Genomic DNA, 24,456 nt, shown 5'->3' with positions numbered 1-24,456 from the left:
CATTTTGTGTGTAGAGCATCTGCAGAATCTCTGGTGTTATCAAGTGATCACTTTCATTGGCAGCTTGTTCCACATTCACATCACCCTCTGAGTGAAGACAATATCCTGCATTTCACCACCACCGCCCCCATGCTGCCCCCAGGTTCCCTTAAGTATTTCACCTTTCACCCTAAACCTATGACCTCTAGTTCTAGTGTAACGCGCTGTAAGGTTTCACTGCTAATGTAATGGCTTCTCTGTAATATTCCCTGCTGAGGTAACAGTTTCTCTGCAGTAGCAATGTTTGGGTTATGGCTGGAGATAACAGGATGCATGTTAGCCAATAAGAGATTGTGGCTGTGTCTTGTGATTCTGGAAAGATATTTTTTTGAGGAGAGATGAAGAGGGAGGACGTGTATGGAGAGAGCTGGTAGGCCACCGGACAGAATGGACTGGGATCTGAGGGTCCGAAGGTCGGCGACGTTCGAAGGAGACCGATGGTGGAAGAATGACAACCGAGTGAGTTCCAACATGAAAGTTTGACTTGAATTGAGCCCTTTTTTATTTTCATTACTAACCCTATATTGAGATTAAGATTCATAAAGTTCAATCATTTAATTGCATATGGTGTACTGTCTGATACTTTGCGTTGTGGGTTTGTAACTGGGAGTACATTACACAGCATCCACACAAATGTGATTTCCCAGTTTGGCGGGGCCAAAGGCTGTTTCCCCTAGAAGAACGCGAGCTGGGTGAGCCTGAGGGTCACACTGGTTTCACTCAACCTCAAAGAGAAAAGCCCGAAAGCATTCACCCTATCTATGCCCCTCAATTGTGTAATTTCTATCGTTTCTCCTCTCATTTTCCTGAGCTCCTCACCTATTCAACCCTCCCATACAACTGAGATCCTCAGGCCCTGGTAACATTTCTCTGCACTCTTTCAATCTTATTGACGTCTTTCCGGTAGGTAGGTGAACAGACTGCAGACAATACTCTGAATTAGGCAACACCGGTGTCTCATACAGCTTCAACGTAACATCACAACTCCTGTTCTCAATGCCTTGATTTATGAAGGCCAACGTGCCAAGAACTTTTTCTGACCCCGTCTACCTGTGATGCTACTTTCTGGGATCTGTATTCCCAGGTCCCTCTGTTCCACCGCACACCTTGGTGCCTTACCACTCACCGTGCAAGCCTTACCCTGGTTTGTCCTCTCAAAGTGCAACACCTCACACTTATCCACATTAGATTCTATCTGCCTTTTTCCAGCCTGGTTTACTAGTTAGTTGAGGTTATGCTGCAAACTTTGATAATCTCCTGGAAAGCTCGTCTGTAAATCCATTCCACGATGTTCTGCAGTGATGCCCCACTACTCCGACCAGGATAAAGCAGTGGGAATGCTGGTGCTGAGGAACTCACCCCACTGCCGGGATCAATGCTGCCATCACTGATGCAATCCAAGAGAGCGCCAGAGACCACGTCTGCCTGCGGCTGGGCAGCAAGCAGAACCTGGAGGTCTGACTGACGGGCGAAGCAAACCAATCGACCAAGCCTGGAAAAGGAATGGGAATTGACTGGCTTCTGAGCTTGCCCCCGCACCCTTCCTGCCAGGGAGGAGGGTCTGGCAGCACCTCCAGGTAGAGATACAGCATCCACCCAGAAAGAGCAGAACCCACCACGAGCACCGATCCAGCCCCTCAAAGCGTGGAACCCCTAACGCAACAAGACAAGTAGGAAACAGGGAGGAATGTCAGCAGCTTTGAGATGGAGAAGGCGAGGATTTGAAAATGGGAACGTCGCCAGGATAGTGAAAGGTGAAGCAGCACACACAAAAAGCTGGAGGAACTCAGCAGGTCAGGCAACATCCAGAAAGAGGAATAAATAGATGACGTTTCGGGCTGAGACCCTTCATCAGGACTGGAAAGGAAGGGGGAAGAGGCCAGAATAAGAAGGTGGGGACAGGGGAGGAGTATGACAGGTGAGAGGGGAAGCCAGGTGAGGGGGGGGGTGAGGAGAAGAGGGATGGAGTGAGAAGCTGGGAGGTGACTGGTAGAAAATTCGCCTCACCCTCCCTGGATCTGCTGTGTTCCTACAGTGGTGCAGCGGCTGGCAGAGCACCATTACAGCAGCGGGGACCCAGGTTCAACTCCGCTCTGTCTGTAAGGAGTAGGCACGACCGCCCGGTTTCCTCCCACATACCAGATACCTATGGGTCACCAGGGTATAATCAGGAGGACCTGAAGGGTGAAAGCAGCCCCCTGGAGCTGCTCCCCACCCACCACCCCCTGCCCCCCCGGGGTGAGGCAGACGGGTCGAAAGACAGGAGGTCACCGTGAGCGCCTCCACGGGCAAAAAGAGAGAGTGGAGCCACGTGGACGTTCGTTCGTCCCGGGAAGAGTTACCTCTGGAGCTGGCCGCTGGACAGGCTCCGGCTGGAGTTGACGACAGTGCGGAGTACGTGTCTGGCCCGGGGCAGATCCAGGCTGCTGTTCCCCAGCAGGTCGCTCACCGAAGACAGCTGGAACAGAAGGGGGACATGTGGCGAGAACCCTGGAGATCCTGTTCCCCCAAAACTCCACCTGCCCGGGCACAGGCTCAACTCTCCCTGCAGCCTCACACCTTCCATCCCTCCCCCTGTCCACCCTTCCCACCTCCCACACCTCAGTACACCCCAGGAGACACCTCCTCCTGCCCACCCTCAAAGCCTGCTTCACACCCAGCTTCCCCGACACACCCAGCCCTCCCCTGCCTCTCACACCCTCCTGAACACACATCAGCCCTCGCTACCCTTTCTCCTGAAGAGACCCCAGTCCTCCTCCCGCCTGCCTCACACCACCCCTCCCCTCCTGTCCAGGGAGCTGCCAACCCTCACCCTACCTCAGTGACACCCCATTTGGGCCAGACTGCAGAGGGCAGCCCAACTCCCGGCATCGGTGAGCATGGTGGGGGCAGTGGGGGGTATTGATTTATTTATTTGGTTATTGAGAGATACAGCAGGGAACAGGCCCTTCTGCCCCTTTGAGCTGTGCTACCCAGCAACCCCGATTTAACCCAAGCCGAATCACAGGACAGTTTACAATGACCAATTACCCACTAACTGGTATGACTTTGGACTGTGGGAGGAAACCAGAGCCCCCAGAGGAAACCCACACAGCTCGTGGCGTAGACGTTCAAATTCCACACAGGGGATGATGGAATTGAACTCCGAACTACGCGACCGTGCAAGCACAGAGGTGGGAGGAAGAACAGGGACGATAATTGTCCTGTTATCCTGGGGATAGATCCCAAGTCCTGATCTCCATCCTTTGACGTTTGATGTGAGACAGGCCAGCCTGTAATTCACACCCAGAGCTGGAGACATGGGTGGGCCTCTTCACTCCAGCCCTGCTTGGCAATAAACACCCCTGCCCCACAAGCTCCAAAGGCCATCCTCCCCTTCCCCATCACCGGCCCCCTCACCCACCATCCCATCTTCCCCATTCTCCAACTCTGAAACACCTCCCCTCCCTACCTGACCACTCCCTTTGACCTGCTGTGCCCCACCACCCCTATCCCCACCCCCCTCCACTACCCACTCCCTCACCTGTCTGGCCGTCAGCTGCTGGAATTGACCGGTGGGCAGGTAGGGGAGGAGGGCCCGGACTGACCTCAGGAGGTGCGGGGGCCAGGAGCCCACCTGTCCGAAGGTGCTCAGCACCCTCCTGGCAAAGGCTGCCTTCTGACCGGCTTTCATTGCAACACTGTGCTCCTGGATGGCGGCCAGCCTGCAAGGACAGATCGACGGTGGGTGGAGGTCAAATCCCATCGCGCCTGCACGTCCCCTCCCCGCACGCCACCATGTCACCCTAACCGTCATCCACCATCCAGGTGACAGGCAACACTGATTACGGAAACCAGCCGGCACGGCTTCCAGCGGGAGGCAGCGGCCAGGGGAGTGGAGGTGGAGCACGAACTCGCCACCTGCTAGAACCACGACAAACCCCACAGCCACAGGAGCAGCCACAGATGGCTGTGGAGGCCAAGTCATTGGGCACATTTAAAGTGGAGTTTGATGGATTCTTGATTGGTCAGGCCATCAGGGGAAAATCTGCAGAATGTGGTTCAGAGGGATAATAAATCAGTCATGATGGAATGCTGGAGCAGACTCAATGGAAAGGAATTATTTCCTGCCGAGTTCCTTCAGCATTTTGTGTCCATCGTTCCAGGAGAGCAGGTCATTCCCATCTCCGCCAAGGATGTTACTCCAGATGAATGTTCCCAACAATCTCCTTTCTTCCTTTCAGATAGCGAACCGCAACTGGGATACGCCCCTCATGGTCCCAGATGTGGAACCCGGACTGGGATACACCTCTCACAGTCCCAGAAGTGGAACCCGGACTGGGATACACCCCTCACAGTCCCAGATGTGGATCTCCAACTGGGAAACATACCTCACAGTTCCAGGTGTGGAACTCTGACTGGGATACGCCCCTCATAGTCCCAGGTGTGGAACCCTGACTGGGATACGTCCCTCCAGCTGGGGCCACAACCCAACGAGATGCTCCTGACCCACCATCTGGTCCCCTCTGGCCATCAGCAAAATCACCTCCTTTTTTGTGTCCTCCAGTTATCCCAGACCCCTCTGATTCTCTTCAAATGACTAATTTCTCGTCCCACTGGGTCTCTGCTCTCTTGGGGTCATGTACATATATCTCCACACCCCTTTCGGTTTTGTGATGTGTTGGATACATACAAGTCCCAACCTTCCCCCTAGCGGGATGCCCCCAGCCCCCAACCCCACCCTCCCACTGCGCAGTGAGCGGGACTCACCCAGTGCTTCCACTCTCCCGCCATGGGGTGCTCCCCTACTGACCCCAACCCCACCCCTCTCCCCTCTCGGGACTCCCCCAACATCCCCCAACCCCACCCTCCCCTCTGTCAGGAGTCCCCCAGCACCCTAAAACCCCACCATCCTGCTGCGCCCCCCCCACTCTCCCGCCGGGGTGTGCCCCCAATACCACAGCCTCCCACCCTCAGCACCACCCTGGAGCGCTAGCCCAGCTGTGGAAGTGAGGGGCCAGCGGGACGCTGCCTCACTGCCGGGAGCCCATTCAGTGAAGAGGGGCACCGAGACAAACTGCGGACCGTGCCAGTGTGGAGCGTGGGCCGCTGGCGGTGAACTCACACGCTGTCGTTCAGGAGCAGCGAGACCGGGAATCCCTGGATATCGGAGACGGTCATGAAAGGGATGAACTGCGACAGATCCACGAAGAGGTCGGGCGTCACCCGCGGAAACTTGCGCAGAAAGGAAGCGGTGAGAGTTTCCAGAGCCGGTTCATCACGCCGGGAAACCTACAGGGGGCAAGATGGCTACAGTGATGGACAAGAAGATGTGGGAATATTGTGAGGGGAAAATGAAGAACCAGATCTGTGTCCAGCTCGTACTGACTCTTATCTCAACAGATTCCCACTTTTGCACTAGGAATCCAAAGGTTACATTCTGACAGGAGGCCACTCCGATCCACGTAACTGACAACCCTCACCTCCTGACACATCCCACTCCCTTGATTTACAACCTGCCTCCCTGGCATGAATTTGGGACCCCGACACTCACAAATGGCAACAGTTTCCCGACCACTATCTCATCTGGACACTTCCTGTCCTTCGGTGGGGGAGTCCAGGACCAGGGGGTACAGCACCAAAATAGAGGGACACCCATTCAGAAAAGAGATGAGGAGGAATTTCTTTAGCCAGAGGGTGGTGAATCTGTGGAATTCATTGCCACAGATGATAGTTGAGGCCAAGTCATTGGGTGTATTTAAGGCTGAAGTTGATAGGTTCTTGATTAGTCAGGGCATGAAAGGTTACGGGGAGAAGGCAGGAGATTGGGGCTGAGAGGAGAATAGATCAGATTTGATGAAATGGTGGAGCAGACTCGATGGGCCAAATGGCCTAATTCTGTTCCTATGTCTTATGATTATAAATCCCTTATTAGATCTCCACTTTTTTTCCCCCTCCATGACAAACAACATCTCTCCAGAATTCATCCACAGAACTAAAGCATCTCCTTCCTGGAATCCTTTTGGTAAATGCCTTCTTGCTGCCTCCGCTTGGTAACCATTTTCTAAAGAAAAAAATCAGCTTTATTTGTCACTGTACAGTACATTGAAACCGACAGTGACAAGCATTGTTTTGCACCAAATCAAATCAGTGAGGTTTGAGCTGGGGCAGCCTGCAAGTGTCACCACGCTTCTAGCAGCAACATAGATGCCCACAGCTCACTAACCCTCTCATCCCCAATGTAGGTCTTTGGAACGTGGAAGCACCTGGAGAAAGCCTATGTGGTCACTTGGAGAATGTACAAGCGGCAGCGGGAATCAAAGCACGATTCTGTAAAGTGCTGTGGTAACCGCCACGCTACCATGCAGGCCGAACTTTCACTTTTCATTTTCACTAAACTGTGCTGAGTCTGGCTACTTGGGCTGTTTTAGAGTTGTGTCTATAGCTTATATCTCCTCTTTATATCCCTTCACTTCTTTCCTACCTGCCCACTCCACCTTCCTTCTCGCAGTTCTCTGCAACAGCGAGTTTTGTGGTGGCATGGTAGCGTAATGCTTTACAGAGGGGTGGGATGGGGTGGGAGTGTTCAGTCCCCACCGCCACGTGTAGGGAGCTCGTACATTCTCCCCGTGACCACACAGGTTTCCTCGGGCTGCTCTGGTCCGGTATCATCTCACAGTTTAGGGTTACTAAGTTGTGGGCATACGTTGGCACTGGAATCACAATGACATTTGCCCATCACACCCTCGGACTGTGTTGCTCATGGATGCAAAAGGTGCCTTTTCCCGTACATTTCCGTGTGCATTTGATGAATAAAGCAAATCTTTATCTTTTCTTTAAATCCAAGTCCACGAGCACGAACAGAAGCCGTGATCCTGAGGGACTCCACTCACTGCTTCCCTCTATTCTGAAGATCAGTGTTAACTCTTTAGACTAGTTATCTTGTTTTCATTTCGGGATACAGTGTGGAAGAGGCCGTTCTGGCCCAGCGAGCCACACCACTCAGCCACCCACCTGTTTAACCCTTGCCTAATCACAGGACAGTTTACAATGACCAATTAATTTACTAACCAGTGGTCTTTGGAATTGGGAGGAAGCCCGTGCGTTCGTGGGGAGGACATACAAACTCCTCACAGACAGCTCCGTAAATGAACTCCGAACTCCGATGCTCCCAGCTGTAACAGTGTTACACTAACCGTTGAGTTACCAGGATGCCCCAACACTAGTGCTACCACCCCTACTATCCCACGGTCTTCAATTTTGATGCCATGTTACAAGGAGAAGCTACAGAGGGATTTTTCCCCCAGCAGACTGAGGGGTAAACTTTTAGAGAGATAGAAAATCATGGGGGACATAGATAAGGAGAATGGTTGGACAGCCTAAAACTGGAGGGCCTAGGTTTAAAGTGAGTAGGGAAAATTTTAAAGAGTATCTGAGAGGTAACATGGACAGTCGTGGGTATGCGGAACGAGATGCTAGAGGCAGGTACAACTGAAATGTGGACAAGATGGGCCGCATGGCCTGTTTCTGTACTGTGATACTCCACATGAACAAGATGGGCTGAATGGCCTGCTTTTCTACTGTGATACTCTACGACTGACCGGCTGGTGGCGTAGTGGCATCAGTGCCGGACTTCGGGACGAAAGGTCCCGAGCTGGTGATCTCTTTGGAAACTCACCTGGCAGAAGGCAATAGCAGACCACTGCTGTAATTTGTCTCGTATGCAATTCCCCACGACGTCAGAGAGGCGTGGAGGGAAATTGTCCGCTAACCAGAGAAATTCCGGATGTGAAGTACCTTTCCTTTTACTCTACGACTGAAGTCTCTTCATCAATCCCTTGCTGGAAGTCTATGGGTACCATATCATAGAAACATAAATTGGAAGAGGAGGTGGCCATTCAGCCCTTCAGGTCTGCTCTCTCATTCAGTCCAATCATAACTGATACATCTCAATAATATATCCATGCTCCCCTGAAGCCCTTTTACGGTTTTGTGTCCAGAAATCTCCCCATCTCCTTCTGATCGTTACCACCTTCTGTGGCAGAAAATCCATAGGTTCCTCACCCTCTGGCTGAAGAATTTATTCATCTCAGTCCTACTGCCTATCCCGAGAACCATCACCCCTCATTCTAGTCTCCTCCCCCCTCCACCCAACCAAGGGCTACACCCTCTTCACATCCAATCGGGTCTGTCTGAACTTTGTACCTTTCCAGCGAGATCCCCTTCCCATTCCTCTACACCACGCCACCGAACACAGACCGATAGACACCATCTCTCCTCATGTAATAGACCCACCATCCCAGAAATCAACTGCCTAAGCTTCGCCGAGCTCCCTCAGTGGCAACTACAGCTCGTCTTGGATGTGAAAATCAAAACGTGTTAATAATTCTGGTAGCTGAAGTTATGAGTGATGAGTAAAAGTGTAACACCAATAAAATTACTAAAGCTGCTTGGTTGTCCATTACCATTTTCCCATCACATCCTCAAGTAAATAACGTTAACTGTTATTATTTGTGGTGTCACAGGTTGTAAGGTTAGTTTCCGGAGCTCTCTGCACTGCTCCTCTGTGGGCCTGGTTAAACTTTCCCCCACAGGAAGGATTCAGGATGGGGCTGGAGAGTTGTCTGTGGGCAGGAGGGAGAAACGACACTTGTTTTGTTGCTTGTTGTCTTGCTCTGCCGAGCATAGCGGGCACACAATGTTGGTGCCAGAACGGGGCACCACTTCCGGGCTGCCCCTACAGCATCCTCGAGAGTGTTGGTTGTTAACGCAAACGACACTTTCACTGTACACGTGATAAACAAATCTGAATCTTCAACCTAACGTACGCCCATCGGGTAATTAGTGAACACAAAATACTGCGCAGATGCTGGGGTCAAAGCAACACTCACAACACGCCGCTGGGGTCAAAGCAATACTGTAATTAGTGCACGCCCACTCGGTGCCCACCTGAAACCGATGCCACGTCCTGTGCATGTAGGAGAGCAGTTTCTTGACGGCGTCACTTTCGGCCGACATAAGCAGCCTCTGGAAACTCTCCTGGGGCATGTGCAGGTACTCCTGGAAGGAAGAAAACCAAGAAAAGAATCCGACATTGCAACTGTAGGCCGAGCTGCTCCAGCTACGGCCTGTTCCCACACACAGGAGTTCTCCCACATCTGAAGGGCCTTGTACCACCCTCCCCTTCACAGGCTCAGAGCATAACCCCAGCTGAGGCGCACGGTAATGTCATGGTTCGTATCACACTCTTACAGAGCCAGCAACCCAGCCTCAGTTCCCGCCACTCTCTGTAAGAAGTTCGCGCATCCTCCCCGTGACTGGGTTTCTTCCACATGCCCCTGTTTCCTCTCGCATTCCAAAGACGTGTGGGTTAGTAGATTCGTTGGTCACGTGGGTGTAATTGGTCAGCGCGGGCTCGTTAGGCCGGAAAGACCAAAGATTTGTGGGCTCAACCCTACTGTTGGTTACTGCATTGACATAGACATAATGAGGCATTAGACTGGAACCATGGTCTTCACAGTTGGGCATAAGTAACATCACTGTCATTATGTAAAGCTTTCACATGTCCCATCCCACAGTGTCCTGGCCAACATTAAACAAAGGTGGGTAAAGGATTCCAATTGATAAACGTGAAGGCAGATTGTGAACAAACCAGGTTTATAAGACCATAAGATATAGGAGCAGAATTAGGGAATTTGGCCCATCTGGTCTGCTCCACCATTTCATCATGGCTGATCCAATTTTCCTCTAGGCCCCAATCTCCTGCCTTCTCCCCGTATCCTTTCATGCCCTGGCTCTTTAATATTATTGGCTAGCATACTTTAATATTCCATCTTTACCTTCTCAATTACTTTTTAGTTACCTTCTGTTGGTTTTTAAAAGCCTCCCAATCCTCTAACTTTGCACTAATTTTTGCTCTATATGTCCTCTCTTTGGCTTTGACTTCTCTTGTTATCCATGGTTGTGTCATCATTCCTTTAGAAATACTTCTTCCCCTTTGGGATGTATATATCCTGTGCCTTCCAAATTGCTTCCAGAAATTCCAGCCATTGCTGCTCTGCTATCTTCCCTGCCAGTGTTCTTTTCCAATCAATTCTAGCCAACTCCTCTCTCATGCCTTTGTAATTCCCTTTACTCCACTGTTGTACTAATACATCTGACTTTAGCTTCCCCTTCTCAAATTTCAGGGTGAATTCAGTATTACGATTACTTGCCCCTAAAGATTGAACCATAAGACATAGGAGCAAAATAAGGCCATTCAGCCCATCGAATCTGCTCTGCCATTTCATCAAGGCCAATCCCAGATCCCACTCAACCCCATACACCAGTCTTCGCCCCATATCCTTTGATGCCCTGACCCATCAGGAAATGATCAATTTCCATCTTAAATATACCTACGGACTTGGCCTCCATGGTAGTCTGTGGCAGAGCATTCCTCAGATTCACAACCCTCTGGCTAAAAAAAAATCCTCCTTACCTCTGTTGTAAAAAGTTGCCCCTCAATTTTGAGGTTGTGCTCTCCAGTTCCCTCACCACAGGAAACATCCTCTCCACATCCACCCCATCTAGTCCCTGCAACATTCGGTAGGTTTCAATGAGATCTCCACATTCTTTTACCTTAAGCTCTCTAGTCAATTCTGGTTCATTGTACAACACCCAGTCCAGAGTAGCAGATCCTCCAGCGGGTTCAACCAGGAACTGCTGTCAAAATCCATCTCACAGGCACTCTAGAAATTCCTCATCTTGGAATCCAGCACCAACCTAATTTTCCCAATCTAGCATCATATTGAAATCCCCCATGACTATTGTAACATTGCTTTTTTTGCCACCCATTTTCTATTTCCCATTGTAATTTGCAGACCACATCCTTACTGCTGCAGTTTCTTAGCTCTATCCATAATGATTCAACACCCCTTTCTAATGATATGATTTCATTTTTTTTTAACCAACAGAGCAACACCACCCTTCTGCCTTTCAATACAATGTGTATCCTTGGACACATAAGCTCCCAGCTATAATCAGGCATGATTCAGAGCTGCCTACAACATCATACAGTACCCACCCATTATCCGTCTTCTAAACATGTTCGTAAAGCACTGTAACACTTCAAGCTCCAAAAAGGTTAAAGATATTCTGGTACCTGAAAAAGAACTCGCAGAGCTGGTGACTCGTTCTCACTCTGTAACAGATCCCAGAGCACTGGCTGAGAAGACAAAGCAGATGAGGTCAGATTGACATTTCTTTCTGATACCCTGGCCATGGTCAAGACGATGTGGGACCTTGCTGTGTGCAAGTTAGCCGCTACATATCACAGAAGTGTCGGAGACTTGGCAGGGGAGCAGAAATCAAAGAGGAAACTGGGAGGAGGGTGATTAGATAAAGGAATACCAGAAAGAGGGGCATATGATGCTACCCAAACTGAAACTCGTGTCTGTCAGTAAGTGTGGGAGGGATGAGTGACGGGGTCAGGAACATGAATGTGACAGAGAGACACAGAGACAGAGAGAATAAATAAAAGGGATTTGTTTTGCTCTTGTTGTTTAGATGCTTGTTGTGTTCTATGTTGCTCTGCTGAGCATTGCGGACATGATGCTAAATTGGCTGTAGAATGGGTGGCGACACTAGTGGGCTGCCCCCAGCACATTCTTCAGCTGTGTTAGTTGTTAATGCAATCAATGCATTTCTCTGCATGCTTGGATGTACATGTGATCAATAAATGCATACTAATCTGAACCTAAGGAGGTTCAGTCAGGGCTGGAGGTAATGAGGAAATCTCCAAACCAATGAAGCAGAGTGTTGGAAAATGCCAAGTAACCAATTCTGTTCAACAGCCTGATAACAACAGGAGTTCAGAATAAGTACGGACAGAGGACTCTGGAAGTTGTAGTGAAAAATCCGACTGCAAGCAATGCTGGAGAAAGGTCCATTGGAAAATCTTCTAATATGATTTGGCCTCTAAAATATTTTGTGAAATTCAGCGCACCACTCTGGGAAGGTTGTGAGTGAGTGTCTGTGAGTGAGTGAATCTCTCTGTGCTTGTGTGTACGGGGTGGGGTGGTTATGAGGGTACAGGGAGGGACACGCAGGGAGACAGAGGGACAGAGATCATTCTTCTTACAGCACAGGGGCTGGCGGTGAAAAGACGCTCGCAAGTTTGTACACTTTTGCTCCGGCAACACTTACACTGAAACAATTGAGAAGATCCTTCTTGAGAGCTGCGTCCGTCTCCTCCTTCAGAAAATTGTCCACGGTCTGCAAGATGCTGACTGACGCATTGGGGTTCAAGGCAACCCAGAAAGAAGAGTTGTCCAACAGGCTGGAAAGGAGAATGGCTTCACTCAATACCTCTTGGACCTCCTCTTCGGTGTGATCGAGCGCGGGAGGCCCCAGGAGCTGGTGGAAGACTCGAAGAATGTAGTTGGCGCCTGAAATCCAGTCGAAGGTTTGGTCATCGCAATTGTTGAACTCGTTCAGCAGATCTTTCAGGAAGGCCGCCGGTTTTTCACATAGTTGAGTCGTGTTGATGCTCAAAGGCGCAGGGAGCAGATCGAGCCAAAGCCGGGACAAACACTCATCCCTTCCCGGGGCAGCGGGGCCCGAGCAGTAATCTACAACCCAGCGTTGTTCCTGTGAGATCCACTGATATACCGTGGAGTTTAGGCAAACGGCCTTCTTAAAGCCGTCGGTGTCCAGATCTCGGCACCTCTCAACGAGGTCGCCATCCGAGAACATGTCGAGAGACCATGAGCTGTAATCGCAGGCCAGGGGCTCATCTCCGGCCAACTCGGTGCCCAGCGCCCTCCTCGCGTGGTGAAGCTGCCGGCAGAAGCTACTGATGGTCCCCGGGCGAGCCCTGCCACCCAGTTCTCGGGACGTGCTGTTAGTGCAGAGATTGTGGACGTGTCCTGCGGCATTAGCATGGATGCACTGGCGCAAATCCCAACCCGTGACATTAGACATCTCAAATGGACGGGTGCAGGCGCGGGACAGGTCAATTGACTTCTCCAGGGCAGGCGACAAAGCTGCACAGACCAGTTTGAACCAGACGTCCTTGGCAGTGTCGGTGGAGCAGAGGAGCTTGACGAACCCCAAAATGCAGTCTTCAGCGTTGTCCAGGGCGCCCCAATACTCAAACACCCGTTCGCAGGCCGCACCTCCACCGTGGGCTCCCGAGGAGACGCCGGACAGCCACGAGCATACCTGGTCGATCCAAGTCCCGTTCACGGTCAGATCTTCCCGGAGCTTCACTCGCGAGCAGAAGTGGCCGAAAGAAGCCGGATTAAACCCCTGCCAACTCACGTCCACCCCCGGCCCGCTTAACTGGCTGCAAAGGTCAACCATGAACTGCGGACCGCTCCCACCGCGCCACCAGCTGTGGTTGGAGCACAGTTTCTGCAGAGACCCTGGGGACACGCACTGCCGCAAATATTCAGGGTAGCCGCCGGGCTCCCGGTGGCAAGGACCGGTGGAGATGTTGGCATCCCGGGAACCCCCCTGCAACCCCGCACAGAGGGGCAGAAGCCAGGCTCGGCCGCCATTCTGAGCGCCGCGAAGGGACCCTTCGTTGCAGACGCTGGAAGCGAACTCGGACGGGTAGAACAATCCGCAGAGTTGCGCCCAGTACAGATCCTCCTCCGCCACCGACAGGTACCAGGCAGCGTTCGAGCAAGCGGAGCGCAGGTCGGGCGGCGGCCGGCTGTAGCCGCCGCTCCGGTTGAAGAGGTTACAGTAGAGGTAGATGGTGAAGTTGGAGACCCCTGGAAGCCTGGGGCTGGAGTCATTGCAAACGGTTTCCAGACTGCCGGTGTTCCAGCGGGTGCCCCCGCCGGCTGCGGCCACCTGCTCCGACCTCCTGGACACTTGGCGCGGCTTTCTCGGCCCCTTGTTCCCTCGCTGACAGGAGAGGAAGGGAGTCGCCTTCAAAATCCCTGGGGAGCTGAATCCCAGGATGGACTTGTCCCAGGAGATATTGTTCTTGATGCCCCTGGACGGGAAACAGGAATGGAACAGAGAGTGAGTGGGGGGTGGAGTGTGGGATGGATAATCTGCAGGACCCGGGGCACCGGTCCACAAGGACGAGTTCGGTGGGGGTCGGGCTGAACACGAACCGGACAGTTCGTTTTCGGGTCTGGGGGAGATCTCCACTCACCAGCATTCACACACGCAGCCAGATAACAACCAAAACATTAAACGCCGCGAATGGGAGTGGGACGGACCACTCGGCCCGTCGAGGCTAACCTTCTATCTTCTTTCTGCAACTTCCTGTCTCGGCCGCTAATCTCTGAATTCTCCCCGTCAGCAGTTCTCGGTGAGCGACCACTTCACGCCCGAAGAAAACCAACCCCCTCCCCCAGAAAACACCCGTACTCAGACCCAGCTGCGGGGATGTGGTCCGGTCTGCCTCCGGGGGGGCGGGCAGCTGTCAGCGGCTCTATGCACTGAACCACGGCGCCTATCATTCGATGAGGGGGCCCAGGGCATCCTCACACAGGAATGGGAGACACCAGACAGCGGTGGGTGAGGACAAGAGGGGATAGAATCCCAGACCTTGTTTCATCTTTGACGGTGGAACGGGGGGGTGGGGAGGCGACCTTTGAGCTGTCAGAGTTACATTTATCAGTATCAGGTTTAATATCACCTGCAAACGTCGTGAAACAGCATTACACCAGAATACATAACAACTTAAAAACCATAAATTACAATAACTGCACATAAAAACTACGAATTAAATAAGTATTGCCAACAGGGAGTAAAAATCGTGAGGTCCATTGTCCATTTAGAATTCTGATGGCAGAGGGGAAGAGGATGTTCGCGAAACACGGAGTGTCTCCTTCCTGACGGCAGCGATGAGAAGTCGCGTCCTGGGTGATGCGGGTCCTTAACGACAGATGCTGCCTGTTTGATACATCGGCCTTTGAAGGTGTCCTGGACGCTAGCGAGACTCGAGGCTCCTGTCACCTTGTTGTGTTCGGAATCATCAAATGCAGAGAGAGCATCTGGACTGAAGGATTGATCATGGAGAATGATAAACTTACCAGAAGTAAACTTACCATACGAGGAGTTGCCGTAAGTTCCCTACAAGAGAGAAAGAAAACATTTAAAATACAGTCTGACTGGCTGGAGGCATGGTACACGCGGAACGCTTCGGTACAACGCTACACAGCTCGGGGGTATCGGAGTTCGGAGTTCAATTCCGGCGTCCTCTGTAAGCGAGTTTGTATGTTCACTGCATGGATAAAGGAATGAGGTGTCATAGATAGAAAGGAAAGATGATAAGTAAGAAATTATCAACTGAGGCCGTTTATTGGTCGGGGCTGACCATGGATGTAGCCTCAATATCCATGGTCAACCATGGGCTGTACAATATGAAGAGCAAGCTGTTACCCCGTGCAGCCCTCCCCGCTTCTCCACGCAGCGGATGGACAGCAGAGACCGACAGTTTGGCGCCAGCAGCGTTGCAGGAGTTGCCCGTCAGCGTGGGGCTGCCTCAGGGACTCCGGCTCCGGATTTTCCCCTCGGGGTTTACACCCAAAGCCTTTGCCATGAGTGGGGTGTCGCCGCAAGGCAGCGGAGGTGAAGTGACAGTAGATCATCACAGTAAGGACTTTTAAAAAGAGCACAGTTCCTGCCGTAGAGAGCTAAACCGAGACATCAGTTGCTGACTCGAGGAACTCTGCAGATGCTGGAAATTCAAGCAACACACATCAAAGTTGCTGGTGAATGCAGCAGGCCAGGCAGCATCTACAGGAAGAGGTACAGTCGACGTTTCAGGCCGAGACCCTTCGTCAGGACTAACTGAAGGAAGAGTGAGTAAGAGATTTGAAAGTTGGAGGGGGAGGGGGAGATCCAAAATAATAGGAGAAGACAAGAGGGGGAGGGATGGAGCCAAGAGCTGAACAGGTGATTGGCAAAAGGGATACAAGAGGATCATGGGACAGGAGGCCCAGGGGGAAGGAAAAGGTGGGAGGGAACCCAGGGGATGGCCAAGGGGTATAGTCAGAGGGACAGAGGGAGAAAAAGGAGAGAGAGAGAGAAAAAAAGAACGTGTGTATATAAATAAATAACAGATGGGGCACGAGGGAGAGGTGGGGCATAAGCGGCCCCTTTACCACACTCTGCTCCGTCTGGCGGAATTAGTCCTTTCTCTTAACAATTTCTCCTTTGGCTCCTCCCACTTCCTCCCCTGGTCCTCACCTACCACCCCACCAGCCTCCGGGTCCAACATATTATTCTCCGTAACTTCCGCCACCTCCAACGGGATCCCACCACTAAGCACATCTTTCCCTCCCCACCCCTCTGCTTTCCACAGGGATCGCTCCCTACACGACTCCCTTGTCCATTCGCCTCCCTCCATCCCTCCCCACTGATCTCCCTCCTGGCACTTATCCTTGTAAGCGGAACAAGTGCAACACATGCCCTTACACTTCCTCCCTTACCACCATTCAGGGCCCCAGACAGTCCTTCCAGGTGAGGCGACACTTCGCCTGTGAGTCGGCTGGGGTGATATACTGCATCCGGTGCTCCCGATGTGGCCTTGTACATATTGGCGAGACCCGACGCAGACTGGGAGACCGTTTCGCCGAACACCTACGCTCTGTCCGCCAGAGAAAGCAGGACCTCCCAGTGGCTACACATTTTAATTCCACGGCCCATTCCCATTCTGATATGTCTATCCACAGCCTCCTCTACTGTTGTTGTTGTTCGTCCTTCGCAATCGAAGATGACCATGGTTTCAAAGTCAAATGGGAGATTGGTGGCTGTGGGTCTGGAGGTGACTGATGAGGCCAATCCGGGCCCTGAAGGCTCGCCCACATGTGGGACACAAGTGGGTGGGTGCTGTCGTGGCAGTGGATGCTGCTCGGGCCCTGCGCACAGCACGCTTTCGTTGCGCCTCAATGATGCGCCTGACTTCAGCTGCACGGGCTCCTGTGGTGATCTTGCTGCGCCAAGCTGGACGGTCGAGGGCAAGCGTCTCCCACGTGTTGATGTCGACACCCAGGCCTTTGAGGGACGCTTTCAGGCAGTCTTTGTAACGTTTCTTCTGCCCCCCAACTGAGCGCTTGCCCTGACACAGTTCTCCGTACAGCAGCTGCTTAGGCAATCGGCTGTCTGGCATTCTGACCATAAGTCCAGCCCACCTGGTTTGGGCTTTCAGCAGGAGGGTGTAGACGCTGCAGAGCCCAGCTCGTTCCAGGATTTCCGTGTCGGGGACTTTGTCCTGCCACCTGATGTGGAGGAGTCTGCGGAGACAGCTCAGGTGAAAATGGTTGAGCTGTTTGGCGTGTCTGCTGTAGACAGTCCAGGTCTCGCTGGCGTAAAGGAGGGTGGTAAGGACCACTGCACAGTAGACCTTCAGCTTGGTGGTAAGGCTGAGTCCTCTCCGCTCCCAGACGCTCTCACGGTGTCTCCCAAAGGCAGCGCTGGCTTTGGCAATCCTGTTGTTGACCTCAGTGTCTATATTCACTGCGCGAGAGAGCATGCTGCCCAGGTAGGTGAAGTTGTTGACTGCCTGGAGGTTCTGGCCCTTCACCGTGATGTATGGCTCCTGGTATGGCTTTCCTGGGGCAGGCTGGTACATAACTTCCGTCTTTTTGGTGCTGATAGTGAGACCAAAGTTGTCGCAGGCTTGTGGGAAGTAGTCCATTCAATGCCAGAGTAGGGACAGACTACCAAACCTGGGAAGGAATCATTGGAAGACACGACACTAGCAAGTGTAACAACAACGGCCTTCTGCTCCTCAAGACATGTGCCACACATGACCGTGCCATCACCAACACCCTGTTCCGCCGTCCCACCCGTAAGAAGACGTCATGGATGCACCCACGCTCGAAGTACTGGCCTCTGATTGACTACATCATCACCAGGAAGAGGGACAGGATGGATGTCAGAGTGACGAGAGCCATGTGTGGTGCCAACTGCTGGACCGACCACCGCCTCATTGTGTCCAAGTTCAGGCTTCGCATTCTGCCCATGAGAAGACCCCAAGGGCAGAAGACTGCAAAGAGGCTGAATGTCTCCAAGCTGAAAAGCAGCAGGGTTGCAGAAAAATTCGTCAATGACCTTGAAGGCAGACTGCCAGACACACCACAGGAAGACAGGACCAGCGTTGGGGAACAGTGGACGGCCTTCAGAGACGCTGTCTACACTACCGCCCTCGAACATCTCGGACCAGCAACCCGAAGAAACCAAGACTGGTTCGATGAGAATGATGAAGAAATACAGGCACTACTAACGGAGAAACATCAACATTACAGAGCGCATCAGAACGATGCCACGTCGCTAGCCAAGAAAGATGCCTTTACCAACGCAAGAAGAAAGGTGCAGAAAAAACTTCGTGAGATGCAGGACAGCTGGTTCAGCAAGAAGGCCGATGAAATCCAGGGCTATGCAGACAGCCATGACATAAAGCGCTTCTACGATGCGCGTAAGGCTGTATACGGACCCCAGTCTTCCGGCTCCTCACCTCTCCTCAATGCAGATGAGACGCAGCTGCTGACAGAGAAGAAGCAGATTCTGGATCGGTGGGCTGAGCACTTTAACAACATCCTTAACCTCCCTGCCGACATCAACTACGAGGCCATTGCCCGCCTGCCCCAGGTAGAGATCAACAAGAACCTCGACACCCTCCCCACAGTAGATGAAGTCAGGAAGGCAGTGAAGCAACTCTCCTGTGGCAAAGCACCAGGACCCGATGCAATCCCTGCTGAGGTATACAAAGCAGGAGGCCCTGTCATGATGCAAAAGCTGACTGTACTCTTCCAGTCCATGTGGAAAAAAGGACAGGTCCCACAACAGCTGAAAGATGCCAGCATAGTCCACACCTACAAGAGGAAAGGCAACCGCCAGTCTTGCGACAACCACCGAGGCATCTCCCTCTTGTCCATTGCGGGAAAGATTCTGGCCCGCGTTCTGCTCAGCCGCCTTCTCCAACATCTCGAGCAAGGTCTGCTCCCAGAAAGCCAGTGCGGCTTCTGTGCTGAACGTGGGACCGCGGACATGATTTTTGCTGCGCGCCAACTTCAGGAAAAATGCCAGGAGCAACACAGCGACCTCTTCGAGACCTTTGTGGATCTAACCAAGGCTTTCGATACAGCCAGCAGAGAAGGCTTGTGGAAGATCATGGAGAAGTTTGGCTGCCCCAGCAAGTTCATCACAATCGTCCAGCAGTTCCATGACGGTATGATGGTGAAAGTTCTGGATGATGGCGACGAGTCGGAGGCCTTCCCAGTGACAAATGGCGTCAAACAAGGCCGCGTTCTTGCCCCGACTCTGTTCAGTATGGTATTCTCTGCCATGCTGACAGATGCCTTCCGTAACTACGAAGAAGGAATCCACGTCAGGTACAGGACTGACAGCAGGTTGTTCAACCTTAGGCGCCTGCAGGCAGTTACAAAGGTGCAGGAGACTGTCATCAGAGACTCTTCCTTCAGTTAGTCCTGACGAAGGGTCTCGGCCTGAAACGTCGACTGTACCTCTTCCTAGAGATGCTGCCTGGCCTGCTGCGTTCACCAGCAACTTTGATGTGTGTTGCTTGAATTTCCAGCATCTGCAGAATTCCTGTTGTCATCAGAGACTTCTTGTTTGCTGATTACTGCGCACTCAACGCCAGTACAGAGCAGGAAATGCAGCGTGAAATGGACTGCTTCTTCTCCTGTAAAGATGAAGCCACACTCAGGTTGGAGGAACAACACCTTATATTCCATCTGGGTAGCCTCCAACCTGATGGCATGAACATCGACTTCTCTAACTTCCGGTAATGCCCCACCTCCCCCTCGTACCCCATCTGTTATTTATTTTTATACACACATTCTTTTTCTCTCTCTCCTTTTTCTCCCTATGTCCCTCTCACTATACTCCTTGCCCATCCTCTGGGTTCCCACCCCCCTTTCCTTCTCCCTGGGCCTCCCATCCCATGATCCTCTCATATCCCTTTTGCCAATCAACTGTCCAGCTCTTGGCTCCATCCCTTCCCCTCCTATTTTCTCCTATCATTTTGGATCTCCCCCTCCCCCTCCCACTTTCAAATCTCTTACTAGCTCTGTCATGGTCCGGTCCGTGAAGTCTGTATTCCGATTCATGGTCCGGTCCATCGACCCTTGCTCCAGGTTTTCCTGTTTACCCTGTTTCTGTCCCTGTTGAGCACTAATTGAGGCAGCTGATGCTCATTGGGGCTGGCTGCATAAATACCTCCAGAGACCAGAGCGTGGTTGCTGGATTGTTCTTGTCCTTACTCCTTGGATCCCTTCCTCTGTCTTCTGTTTCCTGGCCTGAAGCCCTGCTTTGTCTCGCCTCACCTGAAGTTCTCATCTCGCCTTGCATTTCCTGAAGCCTTGCCTTGTCTTGCTGGTAACTCTCGCCTCGTCTCACCTGCAGTCTTGTCCTGGAGCCACCCTGTACCTAGCTCCCTTCCTGTCCTTTGCCTCCGCCCAGGTAAGCCAGGCCTTCTTGCCGTTACCTGTGGTTGGTTCTGTCCCTTCCTGTCCCTTGCCTCTGTCGGGTGGTGATCCGCGCCCAGCCTAGGAGCAGCCTGAAGACTCCAGCCTCCTGCCTAGCCTCAAGCCTGAAGACTCCAGCCTCCTGCCTAGCCACAAGCCTGAAGACTCCAGCCTCCTGCCCAGCCTCAAGCCTGAAGACTCCAGCCTCCTGCCTCCTGCCAAGCCTCGCCTCCAGCCTCCTGCCAAGCCTCGCCTCCAGCCTCCTGCCTCGCCTCAAGTCTCCAGCCTCCTGCCTCGCCTCGCCTCAAGTCTCCAGCCTCCTGCCTCGCCTCGCCTCAAGTCTCCAGCCTCCTGCCAAGCCTCGCCTCAAGTCTCCAGCCTCCTGCCAAGCCTCGCCTCAAGTCTCTAAGACTCCAGCCTCATCCTGCCTGTCAGCCAAGCCTCGTCCTTGCCTAGTTCTGGGGTCCGAGCCAGAAGCAAGACCCAGGTACTGGGTCCTTGTCCAGTCTCTGGCTCGGACTCCAAGCCTAGGCTCCTAGCTCTCTTCTCCAGTCCTGTTCCAGGTTCCTGGTTTTCCTGTCCATGTCCTTGTCATCGCCCTGTATCCTAGTCCTGTCCCTAGTCCTTCAGTGTCTGTGTCTTGCACTTGGGTCCATTCCCAGCCACCTCCTTATGACAGAACAATCCAGCCAACCATGGACCCAGCGACACAGACACTGTCGTTTCCCTCTTGCCACCCAGGGTTCCTTTCTGTTAAATACCCTCCCACCCGCCCTGGTCGTCCATAGTCTGGATACCTTGTTTGGTCACCAGGAGGCTCCCGTAGAGGGGAAGGTACTGTCATGGTCCGGTCCGTGAAGTCCGTATTCCAGTTCACGGTCCGGTCCATCGACCCTTGCTCCAGGTTTTCCTGTCTACCCTGTTTCTGTTCTTGTTGAGCTCTAATTGAGGCAGCTGATGCTCATTGGGGCTGGCTGCATAAATACCTCCAGAGACCAGGGTGTGGCTGCTGGATTGTTCTTGTCCTTACTCCTTGTATCCCTTCCTCTGCCTACTGTTTCCTGGCCTGAAGCCCTGCTTTGTCTTGCCAGTAACTCTTGCCTCATCTGAAGTTCTCATCTTGCCTTGCATTGCCTGAAGCCTTGCCTTGTCTTGCTGGTAACTCTCGCCTCATCTCGCCTGCAGTCTTGTCCTGGAGCCACCCTGTACCTAGCTCCCTCCTGTCCCTTGCCTCCGCCCAGGTAAGCCAGGCCGTCTTGCTGTTACCTGTGGTTGGTTCTGTTCCTTCCTGTCCCTTGCCTCTGTCAGGTGGTGATCCGCGCCCTGCCCAGGAGGAGCCTGCCTAGCCTCAAGCCTGAAGACTCCAGCCTCCCACCTAGCCTCAAGCCTGAAGACTCCAGCCTCCCGCCTAGCCTCAAGCCTGAAGACTCCAGCCTCCTGCCTAGCCTCAAGCCTGAAGACTCCAGCCTCCTGCCTAGCCTCAAGCCTGAAGACTCCAGCCTCCTGCCTAGCCTCAAGCCTGAAGACTCCAGCCTCCTGCCTAGCCTGTAGCCTCCAGCCTCCTGCCAAGCCTCGCCTCAAGTCTCCTGCCTCCTGCCAAGCCTCGCCTCAAGTCTCCTGCCTCCTGCCAAGTCTCGCCTCAAGTCTCTAAGACTCCAGCCTCATCCCTCGTCCTTGCCTAGTTCTGGGGTCCGAGCCAGAGGCAAGACCCAGGTACTGGGTCCTTGTCCAGTCTCTGGCTCGGAGTCCAAGCCCAGGCTCCCAGCTCTTTTGTCCAGTCCTGTTCCAGGTTCCTGGTTTTCCTGTCCATGTCCTTGTCATTGCCCTGTATCCTAGTCCTGTCCCTAGTCCTTCAGTGTCTGTGTCTTGCACTTGGATCCGTTCCCAGCCACCACCTTATGACAAGCTCTTCTTTCAGTTAGTCCTGATGAAGGGTCTCGGCCCGAAACGTCGACTGTACCTCTTCCTCGAGATGCTGCCTGGCCTGCTGCGTTCACCAGCAACTTTGATGTGTGTTGCATCAGTTGCTGAAATGCGGAACAACAGGTAATCTACTGGATGAAGTCAGCGGGTCAAGTTAGGGGTGAGTATGTGTGTGGGGGGGGTAGGGAGGGTTTTTGATGTTTTGGGTTAAAACCCTGCATCGGAGCAGTGTCTCTGGCAACAGGAGACAGTCCCACTTACTGTTCAACTTCCTCCTCTGTTGTAATCCCCAGTATGAAGGCCACCTACCTGCAGAACACTTTCCATTTTGACCTGATTGCGGGATTCCAATAGCAGATGAAACCTCATTTACCAGGGAGGCCGTCATTCGTGATACCTTCCTCTTGAAATTTATGTAGATGGAGGTCCCAACCTTGCGCAAAATATTCTGCCTCAGCTCTTGCAGCCCACCCCACAAGGCATCCCCTCCCCAGGTGTTCCGGGATCGATTCAGCAGGGGTGCGCCCTCTGAACCGCCTCTCCTACCACTGGGTTTGGAGAGAATCTGCAGAAGACTCTGCACAGTGCCAACGTTCTCCACCACGTTTGCAGGATTCCTGTCGCTCCTGGAGGCTGGAGGCTCATTCCAGGGTGGGAATTGTTCATTGCCGGGAGGTGGGCTGTATGGCTGGAAGTTCACCACTGATTTCCAGTTTTTCCAGTTGAGGAGCTTGCCCAGATTTTCAAGCCACCCCACATTAATGCTGCAATCTCTCTGTCCGATTAAGGAGCAGATCAACTCCTGAATACTGGCTTTGGCTTGTGCGTAAGTCCCACTGAATAAAGTCTGGGTAAGAGTTTCAATCAACCCAGCCAGAACCTCCCAGTTGTCCCTCTGAAAAATCCACCTGAGCAGATGGCGGTTGGTCACCAGGTCCAGGATATTCTGCAGAAGTTCAATGAGACTCTCCAGGTCCCGGCTGGCCCTCAAAGAAACAAAGAGGTCCCTCAGTTCCAGTGTAGCTCTGGGCGGAGACCCGTTCTCCACCTCTTCTGAATCCAGCATGTTCGGTGTGAAGTCTTCTGATGCCGGATGCTGGGGATCGTTGCTTTGTAAATACAGGGAGATGTTGTAGAGAAAGGCAGAGAGTCGTTTACTGTCCAGTGCACGTTTATTGAGAAAAGAGGCCACCTTTCGTTGAGGTAGAGCACTCAAAGTTCTGAGTCCACCCATCAGACTGGAGATTACAGTCTGAATCCTTTTGGAATCTCTGGAGCCTGATCTTGCAGGGGCAGGGACTGGGGCCATTTCTCCTTCTCCTAATAAGTGTGCAACATCCTTTAACAGCGCCACATACTGGTTACTCCCATTACCTGTTAAATCAAGCATCAACATTTAACGGTTAGGTGAACGGTTAGAATGGATACGATCGTCACGTCTCACCTCCCAGTTGCCCTCCCACAAAGGGCTCAGAATTATACTCAGCGGCGACTTTATGACTTACCTCCTGTATCTAGTGAAGTGGCCACTGAGTGTAGGCTTGTGGTCTTCTGCTGCTGTAGCCCATCCACTTCAAGGTTCAATTTGTGCAATGAGAGACAGGCTGCTGTTTAGTTGAGTTACTGTCACCTCCCTGTCAACTTGTAAATCTGGCCATTCTCCTCTGACCTCTCTCATTAACAAGGCATGTTCACCCACAGTACTGCCAATCACTGGATGTTTCTCTGTAAACTCTAGAGACTATTGTGCTTAAAATTACCAGGAAAACTGCATTTCTGACATACTCAAACCACTCCATCTGTCAACAACAAACATTCCACAGTCAAAGTCACAGATCACACTTCTTCCCCATTCTGATGTTTGGCCTAAACAACAACTGAACTCGTAACCATGTCAGTATGCTTTTATGCATTGATTGCTGCCATTTGATTGGTTGATTATATATTTGCATTAACAAGCAGATGTACAGGTGTATCTAATAAAGTGGCCACTAACTCCATGTGGAATGACTGATTTCATAGGTTGGGCGAAAACCAGAACATTTTATTGCAATTTTACAAAACACTAATTAGACCGCAC

General features: G+C 52.3%; 1 protein-coding gene across 1 annotated transcript in view; it reads right to left on the bottom strand.

Moving 5' to 3' along the window:
- Positions 1–23,610, bottom strand: part of LOC140212241 (stereocilin) — a 104,054-nt gene extending 80,444 nt beyond the window's left edge. Inside the window, exons 1-9 of the mRNA XM_072282964.1 lie at positions 22,686–23,610; positions 15,069–15,093; positions 12,202–14,002; positions 11,159–11,221; positions 8,953–9,078; positions 5,144–5,310; positions 3,563–3,743; positions 2,382–2,497; positions 1,399–1,531 (exon numbers count right to left, since the gene is read on the bottom strand). Of these exons, the coding sequence (XP_072139065.1) occupies positions 1,399–1,531; positions 2,382–2,497; positions 3,563–3,743; positions 5,144–5,310; positions 8,953–9,078; positions 11,159–11,221; positions 12,202–14,002; positions 15,069–15,093; positions 22,686–23,610 (3,537 nt within the window). The remainder of the gene's footprint in view (positions 1–1,398; positions 1,532–2,381; positions 2,498–3,562; positions 3,744–5,143; positions 5,311–8,952; positions 9,079–11,158; positions 11,222–12,201; positions 14,003–15,068; positions 15,094–22,685) is intronic.
- Between the last annotated feature and the right edge of the window lie 846 nt (positions 23,611–24,456).

The sequence above is a fragment of the Mobula birostris genome, chromosome 18 (genome assembly GCF_030028105.1).
Source record: "Mobula birostris isolate sMobBir1 chromosome 18, sMobBir1.hap1, whole genome shotgun sequence".
Lineage (NCBI taxonomy): Eukaryota > Metazoa > Chordata > Chondrichthyes > Myliobatiformes > Myliobatidae > Mobula > Mobula birostris.
Note: the sequence above shows the minus strand (reverse complement) of the source record. Positions and strands in the feature narration are given on the sequence as shown.